Source organism: Mauremys mutica, chromosome 1 (genome assembly GCF_020497125.1).
Source record: "Mauremys mutica isolate MM-2020 ecotype Southern chromosome 1, ASM2049712v1, whole genome shotgun sequence".
Taxonomy (NCBI): Eukaryota; Metazoa; Chordata; order Testudines; family Geoemydidae; genus Mauremys; species Mauremys mutica.
This window is the reverse complement of record NC_059072.1, coordinates 242,685,377-242,699,809: the sequence shown is the minus strand read 5'-3', so window position 1 is coordinate 242,699,809 and position 14,433 is coordinate 242,685,377. Positions and strand designations below refer to the sequence as shown.

The following is a 14,433-nucleotide window of genomic DNA, read 5'->3' as shown; positions in this document are numbered from 1 at the left end:
AAGAAAACCTTCTTGTTACTCCTAACATCTCCGGCTAGCTGCAACTCCAAGTGTGATTTGGCCTTCCTAATTTCACTCCTGCATGCCTGAGCAATACTTTTATACTCCTCCCTGGTTATTTGTCCAGTCTTCTACTTCTTATAAGCTGGTTTTTTTGTGTTTAAGACGAGCAAGGATTTCACTGTTGAGCCAAGCTGGTCGCCTGCCATATTTACTTTTCTTCCTACACATCGGGATGGTTTGTTCCTGCAACCTCAATACGGTTTCTTTAAAATACAGCCAGCTTTCCTCGACTCCTTTCCCCGTCATGTTATTCTCCCAGGGGACCTTGCCCATCAGTTCCCTGAGGGAGTCAAAGTCTGCTTTTCTGAAGTCCAGGGTCTCTGTTCTACTGCTCTCCTTTCTATATGATGTATGTTGAAGATCATTCACACTGAAGGGTGAAATGCACCCATTGCACATCTGATGCAGGAATACAACCCTTCACATATCATTCAATCTGCAATGATTAGTCAGTATATTTATTAAAGCAATACAAATATTTCTCTATCTTGGGAATGAAATAACTGTAAACATTGAAATGTACCTTTATTAACAAAGCTGTCTGTTCTCCTATATAATCTATTAAATGAAGATGAGCCAAAGCCTAAAAGAGAGAAATTTAGATCAACCAATAGTATGTGAGCAAATATGCAGCAGAAACAAATATTTTTAAGTTAATTAAAACAAAGCCAACACAGGTATTTTCTCTCAAAAATGTGTCAATATTCACCCTATGTAAGGTACACATTACAGCTGGGCAAGCTACCAAGAACAGTAGAAATGTCAACAGAGCCACATTATTTGTGGAATTTTGTTGCATTTGAAATGTCAGCCAGATTCTCTAAAGGGAATGTACGGCACAGACATCTCATCTCCATTAACAGCACCACTCTGGGTTTAAAGTTTCCCTTCTTCTGTAGTGGATGCATTTTGTTTGAATACTTGAGTGCAAATTATTTTAAACCTAAAGAAACCCTAGATAGATATGAACCAAGAACCTAGAACAAATATTTCAAACTTTGGACAGTTCAGGTCAGGGGCTGAAGTTTGTGGCTTATTTCCAGCAAAGAAAGAAAAGAGGGGAAAGAAAGAAAAAAAAGAAAAAGAAAAATGAAAAAGAAAGAATTTCTGTAAAATAGCTGGACTCAGAACCCAAAAACCAATCACATTCTCAGCTACTGCCAAGAAACACATAGTGCAAGTCAGGGAGGTAGCATATGGAGATGCAAAGTTACATGAAGTTCACCTTTGCATTTTTCCAGTCCAAGGACTGTTGCATGAAGGGCTGCTCTAATTTACACTGGCTGCTAACAGTTTCAAGAGATGAAACCACATCCAAGTATTGATGCAGTCAAGGTTGATTTCCCACTCTAGCACTTCGAGTGCAGAAGGTGGGGGCCCATAAGGATTCTAAAAATTAATACTGCCCACTCCAGGCTTGTATTAAACTCCCAAGGTTACAGCTTTTTTCTGACCTTGGATGGGTAGATGCTGCCACCACCAAAGTGCAAAAACTGCTTTGATAACCCAGGAAGGCGCACTTGGGAATTCCTTTCTGTGGGGTACCCTCAAGCCCTTTCACTCCCCTCCCCTCCCCGGGGAAGAGCTAAGAAAGAAAACAAAGGAAATCAGCTGCTGCCACCAGCAAAACAAACAACATATGCACAAACTTCTTAGGACACAAAAACTCAATCCTGTTCTTAAAAAAAGGTAAATTTTATTTAAAAAAAAAAGAAAGAAAATATATTTGGAACTTAGCCTTTTTGCTAGATTTTAAAAAAACAATTACATCAAGATAGCTCTCTTGAGGTCCAGCTTAAAGGTTACAAGCAAAACAAAAACACCTGAGGTTAGACCAGAGGAGTCCATAAGCCATAAAGAAGTAAACAGAGATAAACCTAATTGTGCCTTCCTAGACATTTCCTGATCTACTTACATATCTGGGGTTTTAAATGAGTAGTTTCTAGGTATGATTTTTTCATACCTGGCCCAAAGGTTTTTATAGCATCGCTGCTCTGTCCCCCTCTCTCCATAGAACAACACAGTCAAACAAAGGGGAAGGGGTTCCCCCCCCCATTTTAATAAGTTCTAACCTTCCCATTGGCCCTTTTGGTCAGGTGCCCATTCCCTTCCTTTTACCTATGCAGGGAGACTTTTTAACCCTATTACAGGTAAAGCAAGTAGAGATCAATACCAAAAGGGATTTATAGCTAACTGGCTGGCTGGGTGTCCATAAAAGAGAGCTATCCTCCTCCTTTCATTTATCACAGATGCAGCATAGGGATGCCCTGCCCATACCACTATATTGGTGTAGGGAGGGTGGTGTGGGAACTTCTACACTGGTTCTATGGCAGCAGAGGAATCCCATCTCTCTTGCATTATAGTTATCCTCTGACTATTTATCCACCAGCTCTGGATCAAGATTCTGCTGGCATCACAGCACAAAGTGGTCACATTATACCCTAGATCTGAATGTAAATGTTAAAGAAAAAAATTGTTCTTTATTTACTCCATCAGTCCAGACCAGACTATTGAACCACATATTCTATGGCAGAGGTGCAGAAATTTGGACCCCACCAAGTAAGAATACTAATAACTAAAAACAAATAAAATCAGTGTTCTAAACTTCATTCTCTACTGCCTAGATCTCAGTTAGGGATGCTCAGGTCATCACACTGAATGTTTCATTTCCAGTTTTTTATTAGGGGCCAACTCCTATCTTCAACTTTCCCCAAACTCTTCCCTTTTTCCCAGACCCTAAGCTCAGTTCTCACCTCTTAGCTCTGCTCAGCACAGAAGAGGAGGGCGAGCATTGAAGAGTAAGTTATGGGCCCCTGATTCTGCACTGGCCTGGTCCCAGCATGCTTTAGAACAGTCATGGGGCTGCTCTAACTTATGCCACTGTGAGCAGTCAGCATAATGAAGCAGACCCCTGACTTGTCACCTCCCTCTCCAGAATGTCCATAATGGGATTGGGGTGCACTTTTGAGGATCCCATCTCAAGGTTTAGCTGCTCTATTAATACAATTTTTGTTACCTAATGTTGATGGCCTGTCTGTTACAGATACAAATTTCCTACTTTTTCATAGCTTCTGAGAATTGCTGGCAGCTCCAAAGAGCCTAGCCTCTTATAATTGTTTTCCTGTGTTAAACTAAGCAACAACAGAGCAGTGATCTGAAGCTTCTTCAGGTACATTTCTTACTACACCCTCAAACTCCAGCTGCTCAGGTGGGTTATTGAACAAAAAGAGTACATGAAGGTCACAGGGAAAAGAGAGCAGGCACCACATGCCAGTGATATGAGAGGCACAGTACACATACAATTGAGATGACCCTGAGAGAACAACCAATTCTCTCAAAGTAAACAGAACCCTCAGCCTGAGTATCTCTACTCTTTTATTTTACTCTCTCCAGTCCCCTATTGAATGAGCATGGAGAATATTCATCATAGCTTTGAATATGAGCAACTGGGAGTCAAACACAGCGCTGTCAGAGCGGAAGGCTACAAAAAGGTGCTGCACCTACTGTAACACAGCTGAGCCAGAGATATTAGTGTGGTTCAGCTGGCAGCAGTGTTTCCTTCTGAGCCAGGAGGTTTAACATTCAAATTCCAAATAGGAAGTTAGGCTCAAACCTAATGTCCATGTTTTTGTGTGGTACGAGGGAGAATGACACTGCAATGACAGGGGAATTGTCTTTCAGTTTTTAAGTCTATCTCTGGTGTCATCCCTGGTGGAAGGTCACAATATCATGGCACTCTTGAAAAAGAATTGAGGATAATTGTAGTGTCCTACCTAGTAAGTCCCTTGCGTTAAAGATGAGTTAGAATATCTAGAGCAATACTGTGCTGTACATTAATTACACGTGTACAGAGAGAAAAATTGTACTTTTAGTCTAGATTACGTTTACTTTAGAAAAAGAGAGAATAAATACAGAGGGAGAGAGGGGAAGGGAGAGGATGCACAGTGATTCCTATATAATGTTCTGCATTTGAAATGAAAAACAAAATGGCTGCTACCTCACTGCTGACCCTGGAAGAGGGAAGAATCGCTTCTGCATTTAATGTTGCAGTACCCAGAAAACAGATTACTACGTCTTTCAGTTAAATTCCTCCATACACTATACAAACACCAGAAAGGAATCTTTAATCTAAAGAAAAGCGACAAAGAATCCTGTGGCACCTTATAGACTAACAGATATATTGGAGCATAAGCTTTTGTGGGTGAAAGCTTATGCTCCAATACGTCTGTTAGACTATAAGGTGCCACAGGACTCTGTCACTTTTTACAGATCCAGACTAACACGGCTACCCCTCTGATACTTAATCTAAAGAAAAATCTCTTTTACTGGAAAATTCAAAACTATTAAACATTTGTATTAATTTTTTAAACATATCTAAATATGGTTTCTACTTGAGTGTCCCTTTAAAAGTTTCATATTTTTAACAAAATGTACAGGGTAGCAATAACATTAATGATATTTGAGCTTTTCCTCCATGTAGCGAAGAGGCGTGGCCGCCCTCATAGATTGACAGTTAGGGGCAACCAGCCGCCCCCTGCTGGGCAGAACCAGGAAGGCGACTCTCTCCACACCGGAAGCAGAGGGGCAGGACAGGAACAGAAAGTATAAAAGGCGGGCCCTGTAGCTCAATTGGGAGGTAGCTAAGAAAGGAGACGGACACGTTCTCCCCACTGTGGGTGCAGGAGCCTGCGGAAGACTTCTGATGTCCCGAGGAGGGCCCCAAGCTACCCATACGTCCAGACACGCTGGATGGTGAGGAGTTGCTGGGACTGCCGCTTGCAGTGTACCCTGGGGAGATGGACGATGACCCTTGGAAGGTACACCCTAGGGGGAGTATAGGAAGTGCCCCAGGGGCAGCCAACCCAAGTCTGTTTGCAGCGCTGCCAGAGATTAGGTCAGCGTGTTATGGTCAGGATCCGCGCTGACCCAGGGGCAGACCACTCTGCCACTATTAGGGCCCTAGGCTGGGAGTTGGGCAGGCCTACAACATCCCCCCTGCTACTCCTCCCCTGGATTGGCAGTACTCCACGCTCCTTAGGTCAGGAGACCTGCGCTTGCTGGGGCACTCACCCCTTGCCAGAGCCCCCTAGATTGTACTTGGTGCCATGTCCTGCCCCAGAGCCTGGGCCCCTGAACAGTTCACTGCTCTACCCTGTGTGAGGGTTTGAGTCCTATAGACGGCTAATTTCCCCTTATACAGACTGCCTTGCAGGTGCATGACAACGAAGAGGCGTGGCCCCCCTCTGAGATTGACAGTGAGGGGCGGCCACGCAAGCCTACACACCTACACTCCAATAACACCCATTTCAAAAATAAACTTCTCAGCATTTAGCTATCAGCAACAGAGCTGTCTCCCCAGTTTTTGTAAGTGGAAGAGTTTAAATGTGGTTGCCACTTTTCCAAGGAGCATTTCATCTGTCCCAGTTTGTTTCATGAATTAATGACAGTATAGCTCCAGAGAGCTTGAAGAAATGTTGTTTTGTTAACCATTCTTTCAATACCCACCAGTGACTAGAGAAACTATAAAAAAAAAAGTTCAGGGAATTATATCAATAGGAACTGCAAAATTTCAGTAAATGGCAAAACTGCTTTCAACATGGTTTACTACATTATATTATAGCCACACTGTGCTCAAATAAAAACATCTAAACTCAAGCTAAAACAGTAAATCAGAGAATGTGACTTACATAAAATGCTAGCACCATAAAACTATGGTGACTTCAGTAGGGATTCCCAGTCCTGCCTAACACATTTCAGGATAGCAAACTGCATGTGTGAGAGTGTATGTGAATGGGTGCACTAGGTCACAATAGATGAACGAGTGGTGTGCTGAACTCCATTAAGCTGATTGCAACCTTTCCAATGATCAGAGCCTCCAATAATCTTTCAGGAGTTTACTAGGTTCTGAACTCCTTATTTGGTGTATTAAACAGAACTAGCTGACTTATTCATGACAAATATCTGCTGCAAATTTAGCCCATTTTTCTGTTAATGAATTGTTCATAAATAAATTCAGATATACACATCTATTTGCTATTTATAATTAATTGCTTATGCAGACAAATTTCAAATTATGAGTTGTTTATAAACTGCTCTTTTTGACTATTCATGGTGTGAGACTGTTCACCTAAGTCAGATCCTGGCCTTATTTGTGCACCATGATTGGAAGATTGAAACTTTTAAAACAGAATAATGACTAGTGAATAACGAGCATTCTTGTTCATGCACAAATACCCTTGTTTGCATGTGAATGCGGGTATTCATACAAAGATCACCCATTCTCCAAACATTTGTGCCAAACCAAAACAAAAATTTCACATCAACATTCTGAAGTAGTGAATCAAATGGGACTCAGATGTGATTGAATCAATCAGCCATTCAGAAATTGAATGCACAAACAACGTATTAAACTATTCAAGCCTCACTTGCACTCAATGTTTTAACGATGATTTTCAGTATTTGAAATTTGTCTTGTGTGCTAGATCGCACAAACAGCTTTCAAACAAATCTCATTTGAAACCTCTCAGATGAGCCATTTTGTAGCCAGGATGTGGGGAAAAGTGAGATATCTTCAAACTACAACTAACTCCTGTTTTTTCTATGGCTTGTCTAAATAACTTTAAACTTGGTTAAAAAATAATTGTCTGCTCACATGGAACGCACATGCCAAGTTTGAAACTAAACCTCTCCTTATTGGAAATTATGGAAGGGGAAGAGGAAGAGGACAAAATCCAGGATATAATGAAAAGTGAGACTTCACTCTAGAGCAGCTCTCCCCATTCCATAATTCCGTTCTCTGTTATTATAACTAAACTATTAAGAGAAATATTACAGAGCTTTCACCCCCTTCTTGTGTGAGCCCTCTATTCAGGATAATGCTTGTGCCCATTATTCAAGTCCTTCTTGCAATTCTAACTGTCCACATTATAGAAATCTCTGGTTAAAAATAAAGAGGACTAAGTGCATTTTTGTCTTAATTCTTCTTACCTCCATTAGAACAAACAGTGCGGCAAAGAAAAGAAGTGTTGCCCATTCCACTCTGTTTAGTATCATCTCAAAATCATGGATGTCAGCTAACACTAGTAGCCAAATAGCTCCCAACATTGCAATCCACCCTGCATTAAAATAGGAGAACAGAGAGTATTTGTTACATGTTCTAGATTTGTCTAAGATGCACATTTATTTTTCTAAGGATATAAAATATACAGTAACATTTTTCATGTAAACATTTTCTGGCCTATTTTTTTGTGCTGACTGTGTAGCAAGGAAATTTCACAAATCTCTTTTACAAGAATATGTTCTAGTTTTATGTAGAAATAGAAACCTTGTATAAATGTAAGAGGAGATCCACGTTTGATTAACAACCTTATGCTGTTGGGGCCAGCATTTTCTGGGAGTGCTGAGGAATCAGCAAGTACGTTCAGGCTTTAGTGAGAGGAAGTATCTTGTGCTGCTGAAAAATCCACTGAGTTTGCTTCACAAATAAAATTCCATCTGATTAGGATAGGCACTGAAAGGTATTCTCTGTCCAGTCCTCCTCACACAGTACGCTGGTGGCTGCTATATAGGACCTCCAGGGTATTTTGGCTAGAGGATAAACTGAGGAAAGGAAGGCTATTCCAGGATATGAGGGTTCTCTCTTAAAAACAGTGATAAACTATGTATACATGGAGTATTCATGTACTGACATTTACATCTATACTGTATGTAAATGTTATTAATACAGTTAGACAGACAAAGTGGGTGAGGTAATCTCTTTTACTGGACCAACTTCTGTTTGTGAGAGAGACAAACTTTCAAGCTTTCTCGCCAACAGAAGTTAGTCCCGTAAAAGAGATTACCTCACCTTGTAGGTCTAATATCTTGGGACTGTCCTGACTAAAATAACACAGCATACATTAATACACTTATACACTTCTTTCCATCCACAGACATCTCAAAGCTCAATATTCAACCAGGGAAAACAATCACAGTATTTCCTGACTCATGCTCTTGGGTTATTGTCAATATTATTTAAATGTATTCTGGAATTGTCTGTGCATGAAATGGCAATTTTTGCCAAGGGACTATGCCAAATTTCAAGCTAAGAAACTTCAGATTTCAAAGAGAATTTTCACTAGGCATGTGCCCATTTTTGCTCAGAAGGAAACTCGACTGGATAAGGGGCCAATATTTGGATGAAAAACTATTGATATACAACATTTTTTAATTGTTAATGATATGCACAAAGCTCCTCACCATTTCAAGTTATTTCTCTTTTTCTTGTGACTATTTCCTACATCTCTATCAAAGTGTTATGGTTGGAACATTATGCCACTGGAAAAAAAAATCCTTCCTGGTAGAAATCTTAAAGTCAAAACTAATAATCAAGTACTGAAGATGATTTAGAGATACTAAGATCCTGCCACAGGGCAGGTAGATACATAAAATGGTCTTCTAAGTGGCCACTTCTAGCTCATTCTGTGAAATAGCAAAATACAGCAGATTGATTCCATGCACTTAAGATCCGGGGCCATTCATCTGGCACACATGTGCTTCTGCTTCCCTTGTCCCCAAGGAACATAGAACATAAGGACGGCCATACTGGATCAGACCAATGGTCCGTCTAGCCCAGTATACTGTCTTCCAACAGTGGCCAATGCCAGGTGTTTTAGAAGGAATGAACAGAACAGGTAATCATCAAGTAATCCATCCCCTGAAGCCCATTCCCAGCATCTGGCAAACAAAGCCTAGTTTTTAAGAAAATCCAAAGGTTTAAAATTAACACTCAATGGCATTCCATCTAAATTTGATTAAAAATAAAAGTAGAAACATACAGATCAATGTATACAGACCATTAATGAAGTGAGTGAATGTTGACTGATGCCCTTCAATTCCTAAAGAAAGAGATCCACAGTAGTTCTACACAAAGATTCCCTTACACCGGAGATGCAATTTTTATTCTTCCAATACATATGTACTTTTGAAACTTTAAATAACATATTGCATGCTTTCAAGGGAATTTTAGATTAATTGTGATCCCTGGAGCACAGCACAATTGTTGAAAATACTGCATGCATAAAATTATAGAGAAAATTTGTTTTAGTTATGTAGCACTCATTAGAATGTCAAGAAAGGCCTTTATAAACCCACATAATATTGGATCCTGATTAGGAATTTTCATTTCCTTTTAATGGATTTGTAAAATAGTCATGTATGTGTTATGTTATGTTCTACTATATAAACACTTTCCCCCTTGACTTTAACTGCTAGCGCTTCCCTCCCTGGATCCATTTTCTACCTATGCAGACACTATTGGAACAGCTTTGAAAAATAAAATAAAGTTCCCTCACTACCACCTGCTTTTCTAACTACTGCCCTTTCTCCTCCCTCCAAAAGTCACAGCATTCCCTGGCTTCTGATGTCTCTACACTACTAAAACCACTCTCACAAGAATTTCCCCTTTAGCATGAGGCAAACCTGATCTATCAAGGTTGCATGTGCCTGCAGAGAGGAGGATGAAGGGGCTGTAGCTAGGCCAGCTGGGTCCCACCAGCGATGTGTCTCTGACAAAGCCCTAGCTGCAAAATGAAGCTGCCCTCCCAGGACAGAATCCCTAAGGGAAGGGGGCACCCTCCCCTGGGGATGAATGCCTTTCAGCCCTGCTGAGAGTGAATCTGGACTAATGAGGGCCAAATCCATCTCTCATCTCCATGAGTGGAGAAATTTGCCAGGCAGGGGAATTGGTGCAGTTCAGCAGCTTATGGAGGAAGGCTAGATGTGGGGTGGTGGGTCAGGCTGTATACAGATGTAGTGCCCTCCTCTACACAGTTCACTTTTATGGCATCACAAAGGAAGTGGGATTGATGTGGACTAAAGATAATGTCAGCTGTTGTCAAGATGGATGCGGGATTTTGGCATAATTGCATGAGCTGAAAATCTATCTATTGTGCTCCTAAAAAGTATTCCTGACCATAGAATAGCACAACACTCACCTGGAGTAATCTGAAATGTTGAGATGTGAAAATGAGGGAAATGTTGAGATGTGAGATGTAGAGGGAAATGCTTCCAGGAAAATGCTTTGAAAATGCCTGACAGTAGAAAGAATCTTGAGCATTCCAAAGGCAAGAAGTTAAGCTCTTTAGAAGTATTTATAAGCCACAGGAAGAAAAGTTGTCCATGGTCAGGAATGCTTTAGCAGTATCCACAGAAGGGGTGAACTCCTAATCTCTGTCCATCACATCCTTGGCTATCGCCATTGACAACTCTATTATATCCTTCCTGCCTTCCAAACTAAAAACAAAGTGTAATCTATTAATGCAAATTAAATGATTAATTAACCCCGACTTGCTTGGTGTGATCTTCACCATAGCTAAAGATCTGGCCTTAGTGTCTTTCAGTATAAATAAGGACTATGATGAATTAATGGTTCACATGAATTAACTGATTTCTCTCTCAACTGTCTAGTCTCAGCCACCACTGCACCACAGCAAAACCAAACAGAGAGCCGATGTTCTGTCCTCACATAGGCCTGTGCAGTTCCCATTAAAGTCAATACGAGTTTTGGATTCAAGTCTAAAGGTAAAATTAGGTCCCAAAGCCCTGATTCCCCACCACCTTTGCCCCTATTGTACCCTCAGCATTTATACCTATACAAACCAAGTGCTAAATGGCAGCATTTTAGACCCATATTGCACAAGTGTAAAGTTTAGCAAACCTGGAACATTTAAGAACTAACAGTTCTTAATATTTCTGGAGAAATCTGTATAAATATCTTGGCATTTTTTGTTTCTTCCTGCCTGTCATGAAAACAAATCACCTTAAATGTGCTATACAGGGGGAATTATTTGCTAATGTTTATGTAAAGTAACTGAATTGCATAGAGAAGTATATTGTAACTCATTTGTTAACATGGTGCCAATGTTTTATTAGAATGTTTTTCTACAAGTTACTGCCAGTCTTTATAAACTGTATTAGGTTTACACACACATGTTTACTACAAGACAGCCTCCAGTGTGGCTTTCTTCATTCCTCTCTAGCAGATCCCAGAGAGTAGTGATGGGTAGCAGCTCCTAGCCCTCAAAAGTTCTCACATGTGCAGCTGTACAGGGAGAAATCTTATCACCTCTCTCTTTTTTAAACATATGTAGTATAGGAGACAATAGGAAATAAATTATTATACCATCATGCCCCCCCCACTATAATTACACACAACTTTCCAGCTCTTTCTCAGAAGGCGCGATCTATGTCATCACATACTGTGTCCCAGGCAAAACATAAGTGAGAAACAGGGAAACACTTCAAGGAGTTTAATCAAGACTTTGGCCATAGTCTTAAATCATCTGCCTTAAGAGGCCTCCAAGTATCACTAGACTCGGCCCTAGTCCATGGAAACCAGACTGAAATGGTGCCTTCTTCCAAATCCAGCTAACCAAGGGACCTCGTCTACTGATACAGACCTAATCACTCCATGGGTTTATTGTGTTATGACTGGACTAGTGTAACTTCCTCTCCCCAGGACTGTGTGTGTCTATCAAAGTTAACTAGAAACTCCACTCTGTGCAAGGCGTGGCAGACAGTCTCTGGGGATGGACTAGCTATGGAGAACATATCACGTCAGGGCTTTGTGCACTCAGTTGGCTTCCCGCTTGTCCTTGCTCCAGTTTAGGGTTCATTCCCTAATCTTGAACTATTTTAAGGAACCAGGGTACTGTGGAGACTGGCTTCTCTCTTCAAGACTCTCAGAGCCCATTGTACCCTACAGGGACACAGAAACTATCTGTGTCCATGGGGAAACTATCAAGAGGGTGGAGGTACAGCCTTTTTGGTAACCGGTTGAGGTTCATCCTACTGGCAAGTATCAGAATGATCTTTAGTCATCACATGACATCTAGTCTTCCTATTACAATGCAAAACCCACCTTTCCACAGAAGCCCACTCACAACAGAAGCTAAAAACAAAGTGCAAGAAGAAGCAGCAGCAAGAAAAGGTAGCAGACAGGAACAGAGAGAGAAGGAAAGGAAAGAGAAGAAGAAGAGTGGAAAATCCTCCAAGAAACAGCAGCTAAGACTAAAAGAATGAGAGCAGAGTGTCCTAATTTACTGTATTTCATTGCCTACATGGACTTTAAGGTCAGAAGGGAGCATCATGACCATCGTGATCTAGTCTGACCTCCTGCACATTGCAGGCCACAGAACAACATCCCCACTCCTGTAACAGATTCCTAACCTCTGGCTGAGTTACTGAAGTCCTCAAATCACAGTTTAAAGACTTCAAGTTACAGAAGAGTCATAATTTATACTAGTTTAAACCTGCAAGTGACTCGTGCCCCAAGCTGCAGGGGAAGGAAAAAAACCACCAGGGTCTATGCCAATCTGACCCAGGGTGAAATTCCTTCTCAACATCAAATATGGGGAGCAGTTAGACCCTAAGCCTGTGGGCAATACCCACCAGGCAGATACCTGGGAAAGAATTCTCTGTAGTAACTCAGAACCCTTCCCATCTAGTGTCCTGTCTCTGGCCGCTGGGGATTTTTGCCACTAGCAGTTGATCATGGGTCACACACCATTGTAGGCAGTCCCATCATACCATCCATTCCCTTCATACACTTATCAAGCTCAGTCTTGAAGCCAGTTAGGTTCCCACCCCCCACTGCTCCCCTTGGAAGGCTGTTCCCGAACTTCACTCCTCTGATAGTTAGAAATCTTTTTCTAATGTCAAGCCTAAACTTGTTGATGGAGAGTTTATATCCATTTGTTTTTGTGTCTACATTGGTGTTTAACTTAAATAACTCCTCTGCCTTCCTGGTATTTATCCCTCTGGTGTATTTATAGAGTGCAAGCGTATCTCTCCTCAGCCTTCTTTTGGTTAGGTTAAACAAAGCCAAGTTCTTTGAGTCTCCTCTCATATGGTAGGTTTTCCATTCCTCTTATCATCCTCATAGCCCTTCTCTGCACCTGTTCCAGTTTGAATTAATCTTTCTTGAACATTGGAGAATAGAACTGCACACAGTATTCCAGATGAGGTCTCACCAGTACCTTGTATAGTGGTACTAACACTTACCTGTCTCTACTGGAAATACCTCACCTGATGCGTCCTAGGACTGCATTAGCATTTTTGACAGCTGCATCACATTGACAGCTCATAGTCATCCTGTGATCAAACAATATACCCAAGTCTCTCCCCTCCTCAGTTACTTCCAACTGATAAGTCCCCAGCTTCCAGCAAAAATTCTTGTTGTTAGTCCCTAAATGCATGACTTTGCACTTTGCACTATTAAATTTCATCCCATTTCTATTACATCCTACATGGTTTGTGTTTTAGATATATAATAGATCAGCAAGAGAGAGAAAAATCAGTGCGTCTTTTGTTTGATGGACTGATCTTAAACTCCTGTTCCGCACAGTTATGGTTTCTACGGGATACAGTTACTGTTTCTATTGATTTTAAGAGAAATAGGACTGTCATGAAACTTTAATGTACCATACACACTGAAAATTCTGTGATGCCTCCTACACAGGAAGGCTGTGCACATATTCTGCACTGCCCCAGGAAAAGAAAACCAGAAATAGTTTTGTGCTTTGGTTTATTTCACATTAAACTCTACCGAGAAAGAAAATCTTCAGAACAGAAATCTCTCATTGCAAACAGATTATTGCAGTCCAAAAGAGAGCTGACTTTTTATTTTGAAAACAAACAAGCACTTGAATTAGTGTCTAGAATATGAGGAAGGAGAGGGGAAAGATAACCATGGCAGCTGCAGACTTTGCAAATGACTAATTAAGAAAAAGCTGTCACTTTTAATAATTGGGATATTATTTGGCTTACATCTAAATTGAAAAGGTTGATAAAATGGGCATCCTTCTAAAAATCTGAAATCCTTAGAAACCATATATGCATGTTAATTGTTGTAATCTGAAATAGTTTCCTTTGCATGAAAATCTTAAAGGCACATCCAGAGTTTCCATTTGTGCAAGTCATCAGACACATTTGCAGTGAAGACAACTTTTTTTATATCATATAGGTACACACACAGAGAACACAAAGTTATATTAGCATGAGTTTGGTATGACTGCACTGGCAAAGTCACTAGTAAATTAAGTAGATCATCCCAAACAAGTGGTGATAAAAACCAAACTACACAATACTACTATTTATTCTGAACATGTTACATTTGGTATGTTACAGAAAAAGTTTGAGATACGTTTTACTGAGCTTCAAAAAAATGTTAGTACTATGAGTTGCAGCCCTGTTCTTGCCTTCAAAGGGACTACTCACATGCTTAAAATTAAGCATGTGCTTAAGTACTTTACCAGATTGAGGCCTCATTGAATATTAGCATAGCAGTATAGAGCCCAGAGGGAGATATGAAAATCTCTATAAATAACCAAA

At 40.6% G+C, this 14,433-nt stretch overlaps 1 protein-coding gene across 2 annotated transcripts in view; it reads right to left on the bottom strand.

Annotated features, from left to right (window-relative positions):
• The window catches only part of OCA2 (OCA2 melanosomal transmembrane protein), a 313,888-nt gene that overhangs the window by 108,821 nt on the left and 190,634 nt on the right, over nucleotides 1-14,433 (bottom strand). For both annotated transcript variants that reach the window (XM_045005021.1, XM_045005030.1), the window contains exons 18-19: nucleotides 7,051-7,178; nucleotides 587-646 (exon numbers count right to left, since the gene is read on the bottom strand). In XM_045005021.1, the coding sequence (XP_044860956.1) occupies nucleotides 587-646; nucleotides 7,051-7,178 (188 nt within the window). The remainder of the gene's footprint in view (nucleotides 1-586; nucleotides 647-7,050; nucleotides 7,179-14,433) is intronic.